The following is a 16,726-nucleotide window of genomic DNA, read 5'->3' as shown; positions in this document are numbered from 1 at the left end:
ATAGTGCTAAATTTCATGTTTTTTAGGTATTGGTTATGTTGACCCTGTCACTCTTACCGCTGGAAATGGTAAGTTTTATATTTATCTCTAGAGTGTTAAATTATTACTTTAAATTGAAATACTACAATTAACCGACAATTATCTTTATTATTACGGTCTTGTCGGATCTGCATAATTTGATATTATTGATCTATTGGGAGCGACCACATGGCGCTAATGACATAATATTATTGATCTATATGGAGCGAAGAAGTAATGCTCATGTCATGTCGATAATTTTTGTTCATACAATTTTTGCGATATACAGTCCATGGACACTGTACAACCCCAGGTCACAAGTTTTTTTCCGATTTTGATTATCATGTCGATAATAACGATTTCCCGACCTTTCGTTCCACAGATATACCCCCTTAGCTAAAAACCTCGTGAATGCGATAGAAATGAAATGAAATGGGGTTTAACGTCCTTCTGTTTTGCTTCGAACTAGTTTTAGTTTAAACAATATTTTATTCGTTTGAAAAGGATTGAACAACAGGCAAAGCCTATATAAGTTCTTTCCCAGGGATACAGAAAATAATAAACGATAAAAATAACATATACATAAAAATAAAATTAAATATAATAAATTGTAAAACCGAACATATATACAGTTTCATGTGGAAATGATATATACGATGCAATTTTTTGATATTATACAACAATATTATGTAAAAGCGAATCAAAATCTTTGAGTACTTTTAATAAAATAATAGACTGCTTAAAAAATCAAGATATTGGAGGTGTTCGAAAGATCTGTAGAGCCATTTAAAATTAGATCTAGATTAATAGTTTCTGTGAATACCTTTAATGAATTTAATAGTTCCATTCTGATAGCTGAATAAGATGGACAAGAGAAGAAAAAGTGGAAATTATCTTCATCCGAAGAATTGCATTTTGGACATTTTTTTGATTCAGATAGGTAGTGGTGGAAAAGATGATTATTGAGATTACTAGATTTATTTCTTAACTGACAGTGAATGATATTTTCCTTACGGTTTCCATAATGAAAGTAACTAGGTTTTTTTATGTATAGGATACTGACTCAGGAGACTAGACTTAAAAGTATTGAGAGACGGTGATAACTGCACATGCGTAGGAAGACTATTCCATAGTTTTATTTTATATAAGACGTTTTACATTGTGGTATTTTCAATTTATGGTTTCTAAGATTGTAATAATTTGTTTCGGGTTGTATTTCCATTAGAATATCGGATAGATACTGGGGACTATAGCAATTAAGGATTTTATAAAAATAGACGAGTTTATGCTTTTGACGGCGTTTGAACAGTGCTTCGAACTGGGCTAATGAAGACAGTGTGCTATGAGGGAAATTTTGCCCGGACAGCGGCACTACGGCCTACTCTTATATCGAATTCCAACTGTCGCCAATGTGTACACGGGACCTCGGTTTTTCGCCCCATCCGAATGGCTAGACATAACTGACAAGGCTTAACCACACCGGAAGAATGCGATAGAGTACGTGGTGTTTAAATAGGACGAACCCTATCAATATTTAACGATCGAGGCTAAAGATATCACTAACATCTTTTTTTTTTCAAATTCGATTTGACGCATTAAGACAATAAGAGTTCTCGATTATCAAATTAAGATATATACAGCTGAAGTTGATCATGGTTAATGTTATATTTTGTTTTCATATTCTGATACAACTTTTTTATACGACCATCTACAGATTACACCTAAAACTAGATTTTTGAATGTCTCAAATGTATTGCATGTGACATCATTCGATAGACCCTGGCCAAACGAATAACAGTTATGAATTGTCAACCCATAAGTAGCATTATTTTATCCATCTTCTTTTTTAAAGGTGCTACGATAGCCTACAAAATGATGCAGCTTCCGCTAAGTTATATTTCAATAAATATTAATACATGGCTTGTGTCGTTGAAATACAATAATTACTGTAACTCGATTATTATTTTAAAAGATATACAGCTAAACTTGATTTTATAGGTGGTGCTTATGTTGATCCTGCTGTTGGAGCTGGTGAGTTTCATATTTATGTTTTATTTTTTATCTATATACTTAAAGGGACAATAACACTCTGGCTGGCTTGACAGCTCTAGAAAATAACAAAATAGCCATATTCTAAGTACTAGATGTGTTAGTGTCTTACCTGTTGTGTAAATTATCCATTAAATCATATTTTACTTGTCCAGAGGGTCACATTTGAAAAGCTTTACGTCAGGCTATCACCTATTAATTGGAATATTGTAAAATAGTACAATTTGTTGACCAGAATAAAGATTGGGACATATTATTCAGTTACAACAAGAGTAGTATTGAGCCTTTAAACACAATTTAGCCCTTGTGCATGGGTAGTTAATTTGATTTTTAAAATGATGTTATACCATTAACCATTCAACAATAATATCATTGGACAATTATGTTAAAGGTACTGCTTATTACGGTCCTGCATCTTCTGCTATCGGGTCTGCTTAGTTTGATATTATTGATCTATTGGGAGGGACGATATATCTTTGCAAACATAAAATAATAACAAAACCATTAACTTTTAAATCAAATACCACTCAAAACAATATTATTATCGATGAAATGAAAATGGAGAAAAATAAAATCTCAACATAAAAGTCCATGGGCCATTATCCCGAATGGTAATTGGAGTTAAAACATGTTTACGTATCTCTATTCCCTCAGAGTTAACTCCTCGTATCACATATATCTAAGATATGATTTTTTAAAAGATATAGTGCTAAATTTCATGTTTTTTAGGTACTGGTTATGTTGACCCTGTCACTCTTACCGCTGGAAATGGTAAGTTTTATATTTATCTCTAAGAGTGTTAAATTATTACTTTAAATTGAAATACTACAATTAACCGACAATTATCTTTATTATTACGGTCTTGTCGGATCTGCATAATTTGATATTATTGATCTATTGGGAGCGACCACATGGCGCTAATGACATAATATTATTGATCTATATGGAGCGAAGAAGTAATGCTCATGTCATGTCGATAATTTTTGTTCATACAATTTTTGCGATATACAGTCCATGGACACTGTACAACCCCAGGTCACAAGTTTTTTTCCGATTTTGATTATCATGTCGATAATAACGATTTCCCGACCTTTCGTTCCACAGATATACCCCCTTAGCTAAAAACCTCGTGAATGCGATAGAAATGAAATGAAATGGGGTTTAACGTCCTTCTGTTTTGCTTCGAACTAGTTTTAGTTTAAACAATATTTTATTCGTTTGAAAAGGATTGAACAACAGGCAAAGCCTATATAAGTTCTTTCCCAGGGATACAGAAAATAATAAACGATAAAAATAACATATACATAAAAATAAAATTAAATATAATAAATTGTAAAACCGAACATATATACAGTTTCATGTGGAAATGATATATACGATGCAATTTTTTGATATTATATAACAATATTATGTAAAAGCGAATCAAAATCTTTGAGTACTTTTAATAAAATAATAGACTGCTTAAAAAATCAAGATATTGGAGGTGTTCGAAAGATCTGTAGAGCCATTTAAAATTAGATCTAGATTAATAGTTTCTGTGAATACCTTTAATGAATTTAATAGTTCCATTCTGATAGCTGAATAAGATGGACAAGAGAAGAAAAAGTGGAAATTATCTTCATCCGAAGAATTGCATTTTGGACATTTTTTTGATTCAGATAGGTAGTGGTGGAAAAGATGATTATTGAGATTACTAGATTTATTTCTTAACTGACAGTGAATGATATTTTCCTTACGGTTTCCATAATGAAAGTAACTAGGTTTTTTATGTATAGGATACTGACTCAGGAGACTAGACTTAAAAGTATTGAGAGACGGTGATAACTGCACATGCGTAGGAAGACTATTCCATAGTTTTATTTTATATAAGACGTTTTACATTGTGGTATTTTCAATTTATGGTTTCTAAGATTGTAATAATTTGTTTCGGGTTGTATTTCCATTAGAATATCGGATAGATACTGGGTACTATAGCAATTAAGGATTTTATAAAAATAGACGAGTTTATGCTTTTGACGGCGTTTGAACAGTGCTTCGAACTGGGCTAATGAAGACAGTGTGCTATGAGGGAATATTTGCCCGGACAGCGGCACTACGGCCTACTCTTATATCGAATTCCAACTGTCGCCAATGTGTACACGGGACCTCGGTTTTTCGCCCCATCCGAATGGCTAGACATAACTGACAAGGCTTAACCACACCGGAAGAATGCGATAGAGGACGTGGTGTTTAAATAGGACGAACCCTATCAATATTTAACGATCGAGGCTAAAGATATCACTAACATCTTTTTTTTTTCAAATTCGATTTGACGCATTAAGACAATAAGAGTTCTCGATTATCAAATTAAGATATATACAGCTGAAGTTGATCATGGTTAATGTTATATTTTGTTTTAATATTCTGATACAACTTTTGTATACGACCATCTACAGATTACACCTAAAACTAGATTTTTGAATGTCTCAAATGTATTGCATGTGACATCATTCGATAGACCCTGGCCAAACGAATAAAAGTTATGAATTGTCAACCCATAAGTAGCATTATTTTATCCATCTTCTTTTTTAAAGGTGCTACGATAGCCTACAAAATGATGCAGCTTCCGCTAAGTTATATTTCAATAAATATTAATACATGGCTTGTGTCGTTGAAATACAATAATTACAATAATTATTATTTTAAAAGATATACAGCTAAACTTGATTTTATAGGTGGTGCTTATGTTGATCCTGCTGTTGGAGCTGGTGAGTTTCATATTTATGTTTTATTTTTTATCTATATACTTAAAGGGACAATAACACTCTGGCTGGCTTGACAGCTCTAGAAAATAACAAAATAGCCATATTCTAAGTACTAGATGTGTTAGTGTCTTACCTGTTGTGTAAATTATCCATTAAATCATATTTTACTTGTCCAGAGGGTCACATTTGAAAAGCTTTACGTCAGGCTATCACCTATTAATTGGAATATTGTAAAATAGTACAATTTGTTGACCAGAATAAAGATTGGGACATATTATTCAGTTACAACAAGAGTAGTATTGAGCCTTTAAACACAATTTAGCCCTTGTGCATGGGTAGTTAATTTGATTTTTAAAATGATGTTATACCATTAACCATTCAACAATAATATCATTGGACAATTATGTTAAAGGTACTGCTTATTACGGTCCTGCATCTTCTGCTATCGGGTCTGCTTAGTTTGATATTATTGATCTATTGGGAGGGACGATATATCTTTGCAAACATAAAATAATAACATTACCATTAACTTTTAAATCAAATACCACTCAAAACAATATTATTATCGATGAAATGAAAATGGAGAAAAATAAAATCTCAACATAAAGTCCATGGGCCATTATCCCGAATGGTAATTAGAGTTAAAACATGTTTACGTATTCTTTATTCCCTCAGAGTTAACTCCTCGTATCACATATATCTAAGATATGATTTTTTAAAAGATATAGTGCTAAATTTCATGTTTTTTAGGTATTGGTTATGTTGACCCTGTCACTCTTACCGCTGGAAATGGTAAGTTTTATATTTATCTCTAGAGTGTTAAATTATTACTTTAAATTGAAATACTACAATTAACCGACAATTATCTTTATTATTACGGTCTTGTCGGATCTGCATAATTTGATATTATTGATCTATTGGGAGCGACCACATGGCGCTAATGACATAATATTATTGATCTATATGGAGCGAAGAAGTAATGCTCATGTCATGTCGATAATTTTTGTTCATACAATTTTTGCGATATACAGTCCATGGACACTGTACAACCCCAGGTCACAAGTTTTTTTCCGATTTTGATTATCATGTCGATAATAACGATTTCCCGACCTTTCGTTCCACAGATATACCCCCTTAGCTAAAAACCTCGTGAATGCGATAGAAATGAAATGAAATGGGGTTTAACGTCCTTCTGTTTTGCTTCGAACTAGTTTTAGTTTAAACAATATTTTATTCGTTTGAAAAGGATTGAACAACAGGCAAAGCCTATATAAGTTCTTTCCCAGGGATACAGAAAATAATAAACGATAAAAATAACATATACATAAAAATAAAATTAAATATAATCAATTGTAAAACCGAACATATATACAGTTTCATGTGGAAATGATATATACGATGCAATTTTTTGATATTATACAACAATATTATGTAAAAGCGAATCAAAATCTTTGAGTACTTTTAATAAAATAATAGACTGCTTAAAAAATCAAGATATTGGAGGTGTTCGAAAGATCTGTAGAGCCATTTAAAATTAGATCTAGATTAATAGTTTCTGTGAATACCTTTAATGAATTTAATAGTTCCATTCTGATAGCTGAATAAGATGGACAAGAGAAGAAAAAGTGGAAATTATCTTCATCCGAAGAATTGCATTTTGGACATTTTTTTGATTCAGATAGGTAGTGGTGGAAAAGATGATTATTGAGATTACTAGATTTATTTCTTAACTGACAGTGAATGATATTTTCCTTACGGTTTCCATAATGAAAGTAACTAGGTTTTTTTATGTATAGGATACTGACTCAGGAGACTAGACTTAAAAGTATTGAGAGACGGTGATAACTGCACATGCGTAGGAAGACTATTCCATAGTTTTATTTTATATAAGACGTTTTACATTGTGGTATTTTCAATTTATGGTTTCTAAGATTGTAATAATTTGTTTCGGGTTGTATTTCCATTAGAATATCGGATAGATACTGGGGACTATAGCAATTAAGGATTTTATAAAAATAGACGAGTTTATGCTTTTGACGGCGTTTGAACAGTGCTTCGAACTGGGCTAATGAAGACAGTGTGCTATGAGGGAAATTTTGCCCGGACAGCGGCACTACGGCCTACTCTTATATCGAATTCCAACTGTCGCCAATGTGTACACGGGACCTCGGTTTTTCGCCCCATCCGAATGGCTAGACATAACTGACAAGGCTTAACCACACCGGAAGAATGCGATAGAGTACGTGGTGTTTAAATAGGACGAACCCTATCAATATTTAACGATCGAGGCTAAAGATATCACTAACATCTTTTTTTTTTCAAATTCGATTTGACGCATTAAGACAATAAGAGTTCTCGATTATCAAATTAAGATATATACAGCTGAAGTTGATCATGGTTAATGTTATATTTTGTTTTCATATTCTGATACAACTTTTTTATACGACCATCTACAGATTACACCTAAAACTAGATTTTTGAATGTCTCAAATGTATTGCATGTGACATCATTCGATAGACCCTGGCCAAACGAATAACAGTTATGAATTGTCAACCCATAAGTAGCATTATTTTATCCATCTTCTTTTTTAAAGGTGCTACGATAGCCTACAAAATGATGCAGCTTCCGCTAAGTTATATTTCAATAAATATTAATACATGGCTTGTGTCGTTGAAATACAATAATTACTGTAACTCGATTATTATTTTAAAAGATATACAGCTAAACTTGATTTTATAGGTGGTGCTTATGTTGATCCTGCTGTTGGAGCTGGTGAGTTTCATATTTATGTTTTATTTTTTATCTATATACTTAAAGGGACAATAACACTCTGGCTGGCTTGACAGCTCTAGAAAATAACAAAATAGCCATATTCTAAGTACTAGATGTGTTAGTGTCTTACCTGTTGTGTAAATTATCCATTAAATCATATTTTACTTGTCCAGAGGGTCACATTTGAAAAGCTTTACGTCAGGCTATCACCTATTAATTGGAATATTGTAAAATAGTACAATTTGTTGACCAGAATAAAGATTGGGACATATTATTCAGTTACAACAAGAGTAGTATTGAGCCTTTAAACACAATTTAGCCCTTGTGCATGGGTAGTTAATTTGATTTTTAAAATGATGTTATACCATTAACCATTCAACAATAATATCATTGGACAATTATGTTAAAGGTACTGCTTATTACGGTCCTGCATCTTCTGCTATCGGGTCTGCTTAGTTTGATATTATTGATCTATTGGGAGGGACGATATATCTTTGCAAACATAAAATAATAACAAAACCATTAACTTTTAAATCAAATACCACTCAAAACAATATTATTATCGATGAAATGAAAATGGAGAAAAATAAAATCTCAACATAAAAGTCCATGGGCCATTATCCCGAATGGTAATTGGAGTTAAAACATGTTTACGTATCTCTATTCCCTCAGAGTTAACTCCTCGTATCACATATATCTAAGATATGATTTTTTAAAAGATATAGTGCTAAATTTCATGTTTTTTAGGTACTGGTTATGTTGACCCTGTCACTCTTACCGCTGGAAATGGTAAGTTTTATATTTATCTCTAAGAGTGTTAAATTATTACTTTAAATTGAAATACTACAATTAACCGACAATTATCTTTATTATTACGGTCTTGCCGGATCTGCATAATTTGATATTATTGATCTATTGGGAGCGATCACATGGCGCTAATTTTCTTAGGTGGTGCCTTTATTTATCCTGCTACCACACATACAGAGGGGGTTGTTGAGTTTTACCTGTTAGCTTTTATCCCTATATCTTATCCCGTTTTCATGACGGGTTCATTTAATGCTTTATAATTATGCAATACCATAATATCATTGGACAATTATCTTTAACGTCCTGTTTATTACGGTCCTGTCTCTTCTGCTACCGAGTCTGGTTAGTTTGATATTATTGACATTCGATAAAGAGTTGGCAGTTCTCACTATAATAGTTAAAAACTAAATAATGTAAAGGCAATTTGCTGAAAATTTCATTCAAATCGATCCACTATGAACCGAGAACAAAGCGATGAAATTTCCGCCTAGCCTTGATCATCATTACTAAAGTCAGTACGATAAACAACATAGTCTCGATTATCCATTTAATCGTTAAATCGTGAAGGAAAGTTATGCAGTAAATCGGCTCACAATCCACTAAAGATCACAGGCTATAATAGTTAAAAACTAGATAATATAAAGGCAATTTTCTGAAAATTTCATTCAAATCGATCCACTATGAACCAAGAACAAAGCGATTAAATTTTAGCCTAGCCTTGATCATCATTACTAAAGTCAGTACGATAAACAGCATAGTCTCGATTATCCATTTAATCGTTAAATCGTGAAGGAAAGTTATGCAGTAAATCGGCTCACAATCCACTAAAGTTGGCAGGCTAGCGATGCCATCTAGAGTTGATTATAGTCTGGATAGGTTAATTAATGTCTAATTAATAATTTAGATATAACATTTCAGGCCTAAAGAAAGACCTGCAATAGACAGATTTAGCTCTTGCATAATGTATGTTCAAGGGTTTTAAATGATTTTCAATTGAAAGAAATATATAATTCAATGCCTGTAATAATTCATTCCGTGCTCCTGTCCGTCCTTCAACTACATTCAATCTAGAACTTTCGCAGTAAGAACAGATTTAGCACTAGGATCTGTCAATGCAAATACATTATTTAAGTGGTGATTATGTCATGCTCATGCGGGTTCATCAATGCAACTAAAACGTATTCAAGTGCATTGATATGTTATCCCCTTTTTCTAGAACAAAAGGTGGGCATGTACGACATTACCAAATAGACAAATGGAGATACAGTTATGAGTTACAGATCAATTATTAACAAACTTCTAAATTATTACATTGGTTACATTGTTTCAGGTTGATTAAAATTTATACTGATAATAATAATAATATTGTGACTTTCAGTGCCAATATTGATGCCGTTCAATATTGATGACTTAATAAATGACTATACACTGTACTTTTAATAAGGTTTTGGAAATACTGTGTAATGCGCTTTATTTTATGATCAGTAGTGGAATACCGCATTTTATCAGTGAAATAAAAATGTTATTCAACTAGCTAAAGTAGTCCATGTTTTTTTTACCTAAAATGATTGTAAAATCATAAAAGTTTTGTCTAAGCAAGAAAACGTTTATATTTTCACTCATGCTACGCATTCGTGAAAATATAAGTTTTCTTGCTTCTCGATGAAATAAAATATGTTATTCACTCTAAAACGACAAATATCCTCTATATAGGAGGGTGGGGTGAAATCAATGATATAGTATGGTACATAATAAATTAATATCAATCTTCGCTTTTAAAGAAGTGTTAGTGACTTTCTATATTTATAAACCATGGATAGCAAATGAAAAAATATTATGAGATGTGTACTTTGTAGGTACTTGTTTTTTTCTAAACCTAGTACTTTATAGTTACAATGAGTTGTTGATTTAAAGTTTACTTATAAATTTGTAATAACAATAAGTTTACTTGAATTTTCTGAAGCTAGCACTTTATAATTGCTATGTGTTATTGATAAATTTCTATTTTTAAAGCTAGCATTTTATAGTTGCAAATGTATAGTTTATGTGTCCCAATTACTAAAGAATGTATACTTGATAAGTTTACTTGTATTTTCTAAAGCTAGCACTTTAAACATGGAGAAGTAATTTAATGATATAACACCATTAAACATTAAGAACTAATATCATTGGACAATTATCTTTAAGGTCCTGTTTATTACGGTCCTGCTCCTACTCTTGCCGGACCTGGTTAGTTTGATATTATTGATCTATTGGGAGCGACGACATGGAGCTAATGTCATATTTATTATTGATCAACTGGGAGCGACGAAGTGGTGCTCATTGTCATGTCAATGATTATTATATATAATCTGTTATTTGATGAGATACAATTTTTACGATATACAGCATGTGGACATTCTACAGGTCACAAGACTTAGTGTTTATCCGACATAGATGTAACTTCATATCAGATTAAGAATTTATCGCCCCAACAGAACCACTGAGCTGCAAATGCGATACTGCAAGGAAGGGTTGATGAAAACTGCCGCGTGCTGGTTTATCATATCCATGTTTGCTTTCCTATCAGTTCTTGAATAAGATTTACTGTTTAGCGTATCTTTGCTTTAGTGTGTTACATTTAATTTGCAATGAGACGTCTTCAACATGATGAACGTCTACGTGATATTGGCATGTTTCAAATGGGTTCTACACAGCGAACAGTACACAACACTTTTAACTTGTCACAGGCAGACTGTGGAACCAGTACCAACAAACACACACTGTTGATGATAGACCTCGTTCAGGTCGTCCTAGAGCCACTACGCAAGCTCAGGATCGATACATTCGTACACAGGTCCTCCGAAATCTAGGACAAACGGCCAATCAGCCTTTTGTAAACATGTACCAAGTTACAGGAATTAGAAATCGGATACATGCAATCCATTTGCATGCGCGATGAGCGCGTGTTGTGCCTCCATTAATTTGCCAGCACATGTCAAACAGCCGTCAATGGTGTAGGCAGCGTAGAAATTGGGGTAATCATCGATGGGCGCGTGTAATGTTCTCAGCTGAGTCCAGATTTACTCTGGATTTCACCGATAGGTCTGCTCGCGTTTGGAGGCGTGTAAATGAGCGTCATGTTAACGCCAGACAGCGTGGGTCTGTTATGGTGTGGGGGGGAATCACCATGACTGGCAGAACGGACTTGCATATTGTTCAAGGAAGGGTCACTGGTGTGTACTACCGTGACCACATCCTGGCACCGATAGTTCTGCACTTTGCTCAACGTGCAGGTCGACGTTTCATCTTTCAAGATGATAATGCCCGTGCCCACCGCGCTCCTGTCGTGTCACCATATTGTCCATATGCCTCGGTCAGCTATGAGTCCTGACCTTTCCCCTATAGAGCATGCCTGGGACATGATCGGGAGACGTGTTCGTCGACGTCAACGTCAACCGACAACACTGCAAGGATTGGCCGTGGCACTGCAAGAGGAGTGGGTCAGATTGCCCCAAATCGTGATTGGGCGGTTGATTAGGAGCATGCCACGACGAAGTGCTGATACTCATTATTAAGACAAAAATCAAAAAGGTCCATTTTCACTTTTGACAGTATCTCTTTGCGAGTGAAATGGGGCCGTCAGATAATCCGCAGTTGTTTTATTGTTTCTGAATATCCCCTACTTTTTGAAGAGTATAATATGAAACAAAGCAGTGCAGCTTTACGGTTGTGCTTATATTTTTGGTTGAGTTCGACTGTGGTGCGCAAATTTATGGGTTCTATCCTCTGACCTCACGCGAAATGTTGAATTTGTAAGACGTTTTGTCCGATTTAGATTCGTCCCCCAGTTATAACCCCTTAACTGAAGACTTTGTGAACGCGATATAGGCCATAATTTTTCAAATTTGGTTTGAAGTATTGGGGTCACGAGAGGATGAACGATGTCGATAATAACGGCTTCGCGACCTTTCGTTCCACAGGTATACTCCCTGAAAACTTTGTGAATGGGATAGAGGACATCGTTTTGAAATTTGGTGTGACGCACTGGGTTATGAGAGCACGAACCCTATCGATATATAACGTTCCATAACATTCCGGTGAAACGTTGCCACCCTTTGTTGACAACCCGAAGAACGCGATGGGGGCTGTTTTAACGGATTGTTTTCAAATTCGGTGAGAAACATTGTGGTCATGAGCGGAGGAACCCTATTGGTATTCAGCGTTCAGTGACATTCAGTTCAGGAGTTACCTCCCTCTTCCGAAAACCTTGTGAACGCGATAGAGGCTACAGATATCTTTTGTTTCGATCTATCGACCTGTTTCGCTGTTTTCGGTCCATATATTGCGAATAGTAGACGTATTGTGCATGACAACCGCTTGTTATCTTTAGGATATGTTATTAAAAAAATGACTATTAAGATATATACAGCGAAAGTTGATTTTTTTTAGGTGGTGCTTATGTTGACCCTGCTGCCACCCTTACTGCAACTACGTACGTTGGCCCACAAAACAATGCAGCTACCGGTGAGTTATATTTCAAGTACAAGAATTACTGTAACTCGATAATTATTTTTAAAAGATATACAGATAAGGTTGTTTTTTATAGGTTGTGCTTATGTTGATCCTGTTGCCATTCTTACTGCTGGAACTGGTCAATTTATATTTGTCCATCTCTTGCGAAATGAAGACGTAGTTTGCATGGCAACTGGTTGTTATCTTTATAATCTGTTATTTTAAAAATATGACTACTAAGATAGATACAGCTAAGGTTGTTTTTTAGGTGGTGCTTTTGTTGATCCTGTTGCCACTCTTTCTGCTGGGGCTGGGACTACGTCCTACGCTGGCTCACAAAACAATGTAGCTTCCGGTGAGTTATATTTATTATTAAAAGATATAGCGATAAAGTTGATTTTTATGTTATATTTATTATTAAAAGATATACCGATAAAGTTGATTTTTTTATAGGTGGTGCTTATGTTGATCCTGCTGCCATTCTTACTGCAAGAGCTGGTGAATTTATATTTGCCCATCTCGTGCTAAATGTAGACGTAGTTTGCATGGCAACCGCTTGTTATCTTTATAATATATTATTTTAAAAATATGACTACTAAGATGGATACAGCTAAGGTGTTTTTTTTAGGTGGTGCTTATGTTGATCCTGCTGCCACTCAATATGCTGGGGCTCCAGGTGAGTTACATTTTAATTAAGAAAATAAATATTAATACATATGACTCGTGTCTTTAAAGTACAATAATTACTGTAACTCGATAATTATTTTTAAAAGATATACAGCTAAACTTGATTTTTATGGGTGGTGCTTATGTTGATCCTTCTGCCATTCTTACTGCTGGGGCTGGTGAATTTTATATTTATATAGCTTTTATCCTGTGGGCATGATTATAATACCGTTAAACAATAAGATCTGTCAATGCAGAGAAATTATATAAGTGGTGATTATGTCATGGTTATGTGGGTTCATCAATACAACTAAAACTTATTCAAGAACATTGGTATGCTAGCCTTTTTTCTAGGCCTAAAGGTGGATATGTACGACATTACCAAATAGACAAATGGAGATACATTTACGAATTACATTTCAATTATTACCAAACTTATAAATTATTACATTCTCCTTATTTGCTTCAGGTTCTACGTCATATGTTGACCCAGTACCTGCAGGCTCTGGTAAGTTTATTACATTTAATAAAATGCATACTTATATTAATATCGTGCAGCTAACTATTGATTAAACCCTAGTGTTTGAAATCATCGATATAATTTTAATGTAATATATCAGTATATAATATTGTAATTATTATTCACTTTTAGTGGATAATAAAATTAATAATCATTATTATAAAAAGTGTACTTTACAGCTACAAGGTATTTTGATTATATACTTGCATTTTCTAAAGCTAGTTCTCCTATAGTTACAATGTATTTTGACTTGTATTTTCTTTAATTTCTAAAGCTGCTACCTCCTATACTACAGTGAATAATGCCGGCCAAGGTATGTTTTACACATTCAAATTTATAACAATATGAACAAGACACTAAATGTATTTAAGTTTTATACATCATATTGACTCTAAAGAACGGTTGTCTCTTTTTATTATTGAAAATCCAAGCACTCGTCTGTAATAGATGAGGGTATTTTACATGAACCTTCACTGAACATCTATAGACTATAGGCCCTAATGTATAATACAACGTTTCTATCCCAGTGATGGATTAGCATATATGTCTCGAATTTTGCATGCAATCTAATTTGGACACCACGTATGTAATCATTTCGAAGGAAAAGGTTTTACCGATCGGCGAAGCTCTCCAACAAGCTAGTCTATCTTTAGTCAAAAACGCTATACTGCGGTTACAACCCAATTATGGCAAATCGTAATAGTGTGCTTATATGACCAAAACAATCAAATATGGCGTCTAAAATTAGACAATAACTGTTATTAATGATCACAACGTCAGTAACAATTATGGATTTTATTTTATAATTTTGGACCAATCCGAGGTTGTCTTTTTTATAAGGGATACTTTTTACTTATGACAAGCTATTCCTTTGTGTTACTAATAATTTGAATTGAAAAGAATTCGAAACGCCATTTAATAAAGCACTAATCTTATTTGTTCTCCTTTTTTGGCGTAACAGTAGTAAATACCAATCTCCATTCAGGTCAGTTGAAGAATGAATTTATTTAAGCATTTTGTGAACAATCCCCTTGATTGTAAAATCTAGTACCAGAAATCTTTAATGTAATTTGGAATAAACCCTATTCAACTAATAAATAATTAATTCGAGAAAAAAACCTATTAAGTATGATTTTGTCGAGACTAAAAAAATTGAATTGATCTCGAAGATAAAACAACATAAACAATTCTTGAGTGAAGTACCACTCCATGTAAGTCTCACACGGGCGGGTGTTACCCTTGCGTAGGTAGTGTGTGGACTGAATCTGTGGTGACACCTACGTAACGTGTACGTCAGATGACGCAATCATAGCGCCTCCGCAAGTGGTGCATGAGTCGTCCGAATATGTGTAGTAGCGCTTATAGTGACGCAGACATTGCGTTGCTTGAGACATGCCTGGCTGCGTCAATTGCTGCAAAATCTGACGCAAGTACTGTGGTAGTACATATGCTACGTCTCACAACACTGCGGCAGCACATGCGTCACGTATCATAACACAGCGCTACTATTTGCGATACCTTCGCGTAACGCCGAATTTGGCAAAATGTACGCCACCCAACTACCGACACACACCTTGCGCTACTTTGGTCACACACGGCGCATAATATACTCATATACCTACGCTAGATTTCGAAGATGTGACGCTGAACAGTGACACACTCGTTGAGACAGGCTATACACCTTAATGTTACCCATATTTCCTATACATATAAAAATACAATCTAATCATTTGTCTTCTGCTAACAGACATCATTTTAACACATATTCATTTCATTTCATTTCAGCTGGAAGCTTTATCGGCGTATAAAATAATATATTTATGAAATAAATGGTTTTAACCATTAAAATAAAATTGTAGCGTTATTTATTTATGTTTTTATTTCATAATTTGCGGCGTAAAAGAAATTGCGTCACAAACTATTGAAACGTGATTCGTGGATAAAGATACCAGTTGGAATGATAGAATGCGTCCTGTAAGGGAATCTCAAATAACCCATCCTGTGTCCCTATTAACCACCATAGGACTATGGTTCTATAGCACTTCCCATTCTGTGTAGTTCAGAAATCCTTTTCATTGGCACAGCTAGATACTCAATCTTGGGGACACAAAACATTTTCCCTGTAAAAGTAAGAAATGTTCAAATTTGAACAACCTTGTAATATTGTCGGATCATATTTTCTTGTCGTGATAAATTATTTCAAAATGAAGACATTAGTGCTGTTTTGAAGTTTGGGGCATATGTAATACAAAAATAGAAGATAAACTGAGTAAAATGTTTCTTGTCTCCTGGGTAGAGATAGCCATAGCCATGTTCAAATACTGAAAACCAGATAATGAAAATGCCTTGGGTTTCTCAGGTGTAGTACTACAGTAAAATGTTTCAAATAACGTAAACGTAATTCTCCGTGTGCTTTGGGTATTGACACCCTGATAAATAATTATACAGAGAAATTGAATAACCTCATTTAATCCAATAGTAACTTGAACAACCCAGGTCACTCACCTTATCTGGTTTTCAAATAAGAGAGCAAGACTAATTTAAAAAGACCACTAACGGCTGTATGTACCAGAATATAAGAGATATCATGGGCAGTAACACCAGTATCTGATACATGTGTATTTTATTTAGTTTCATCTTCATTAGCTCGGTCGG

At 34.0% G+C, this 16,726-nt stretch overlaps 1 protein-coding gene and 1 long non-coding RNA gene across 2 annotated transcripts in view; both read left to right on the top strand.

Annotated features, from left to right (window-relative positions):
• Positions 1-2,861, top strand: part of LOC126824319 (spidroin-2) — a 35,412-nt gene extending 32,551 nt beyond the window's left edge. The window contains exons 19-21 of the mRNA XM_056101727.1: positions 27-68; positions 2,017-2,049; positions 2,797-2,861. Of these exons, the coding sequence (XP_055957702.1) occupies positions 27-68; positions 2,017-2,049; positions 2,797-2,861 (140 nt within the window). The remainder of the gene's footprint in view (positions 1-26; positions 69-2,016; positions 2,050-2,796) is intronic.
• A 1,921-nt stretch (positions 2,862-4,782) lies between these two features.
• LOC130013249 (uncharacterized) lies at positions 4,783-15,056 on the top strand. Its single transcript, XR_008788628.1, has 10 exons — positions 4,783-4,814; positions 5,562-5,603; positions 7,552-7,584; positions 8,332-8,373; positions 12,823-12,897; positions 13,154-13,240; positions 13,514-13,561; positions 14,021-14,059; positions 14,346-14,384; positions 15,033-15,056. It is a non-coding gene; the product is annotated as an uncharacterized LOC130013249 (long non-coding RNA).
• The last annotated feature ends 1,670 nt before the right edge of the window (positions 15,057-16,726 follow it).

The sequence above is a fragment of the Patella vulgata genome, chromosome 6, assembly GCF_932274485.2.
Source record: "Patella vulgata chromosome 6, xgPatVulg1.2, whole genome shotgun sequence".
In the NCBI taxonomy this organism is placed as follows: domain Eukaryota; kingdom Metazoa; phylum Mollusca; class Gastropoda; family Patellidae; genus Patella; species Patella vulgata.
Note: the sequence above shows the minus strand (reverse complement) of the source record. Positions and strands in the feature narration are given on the sequence as shown.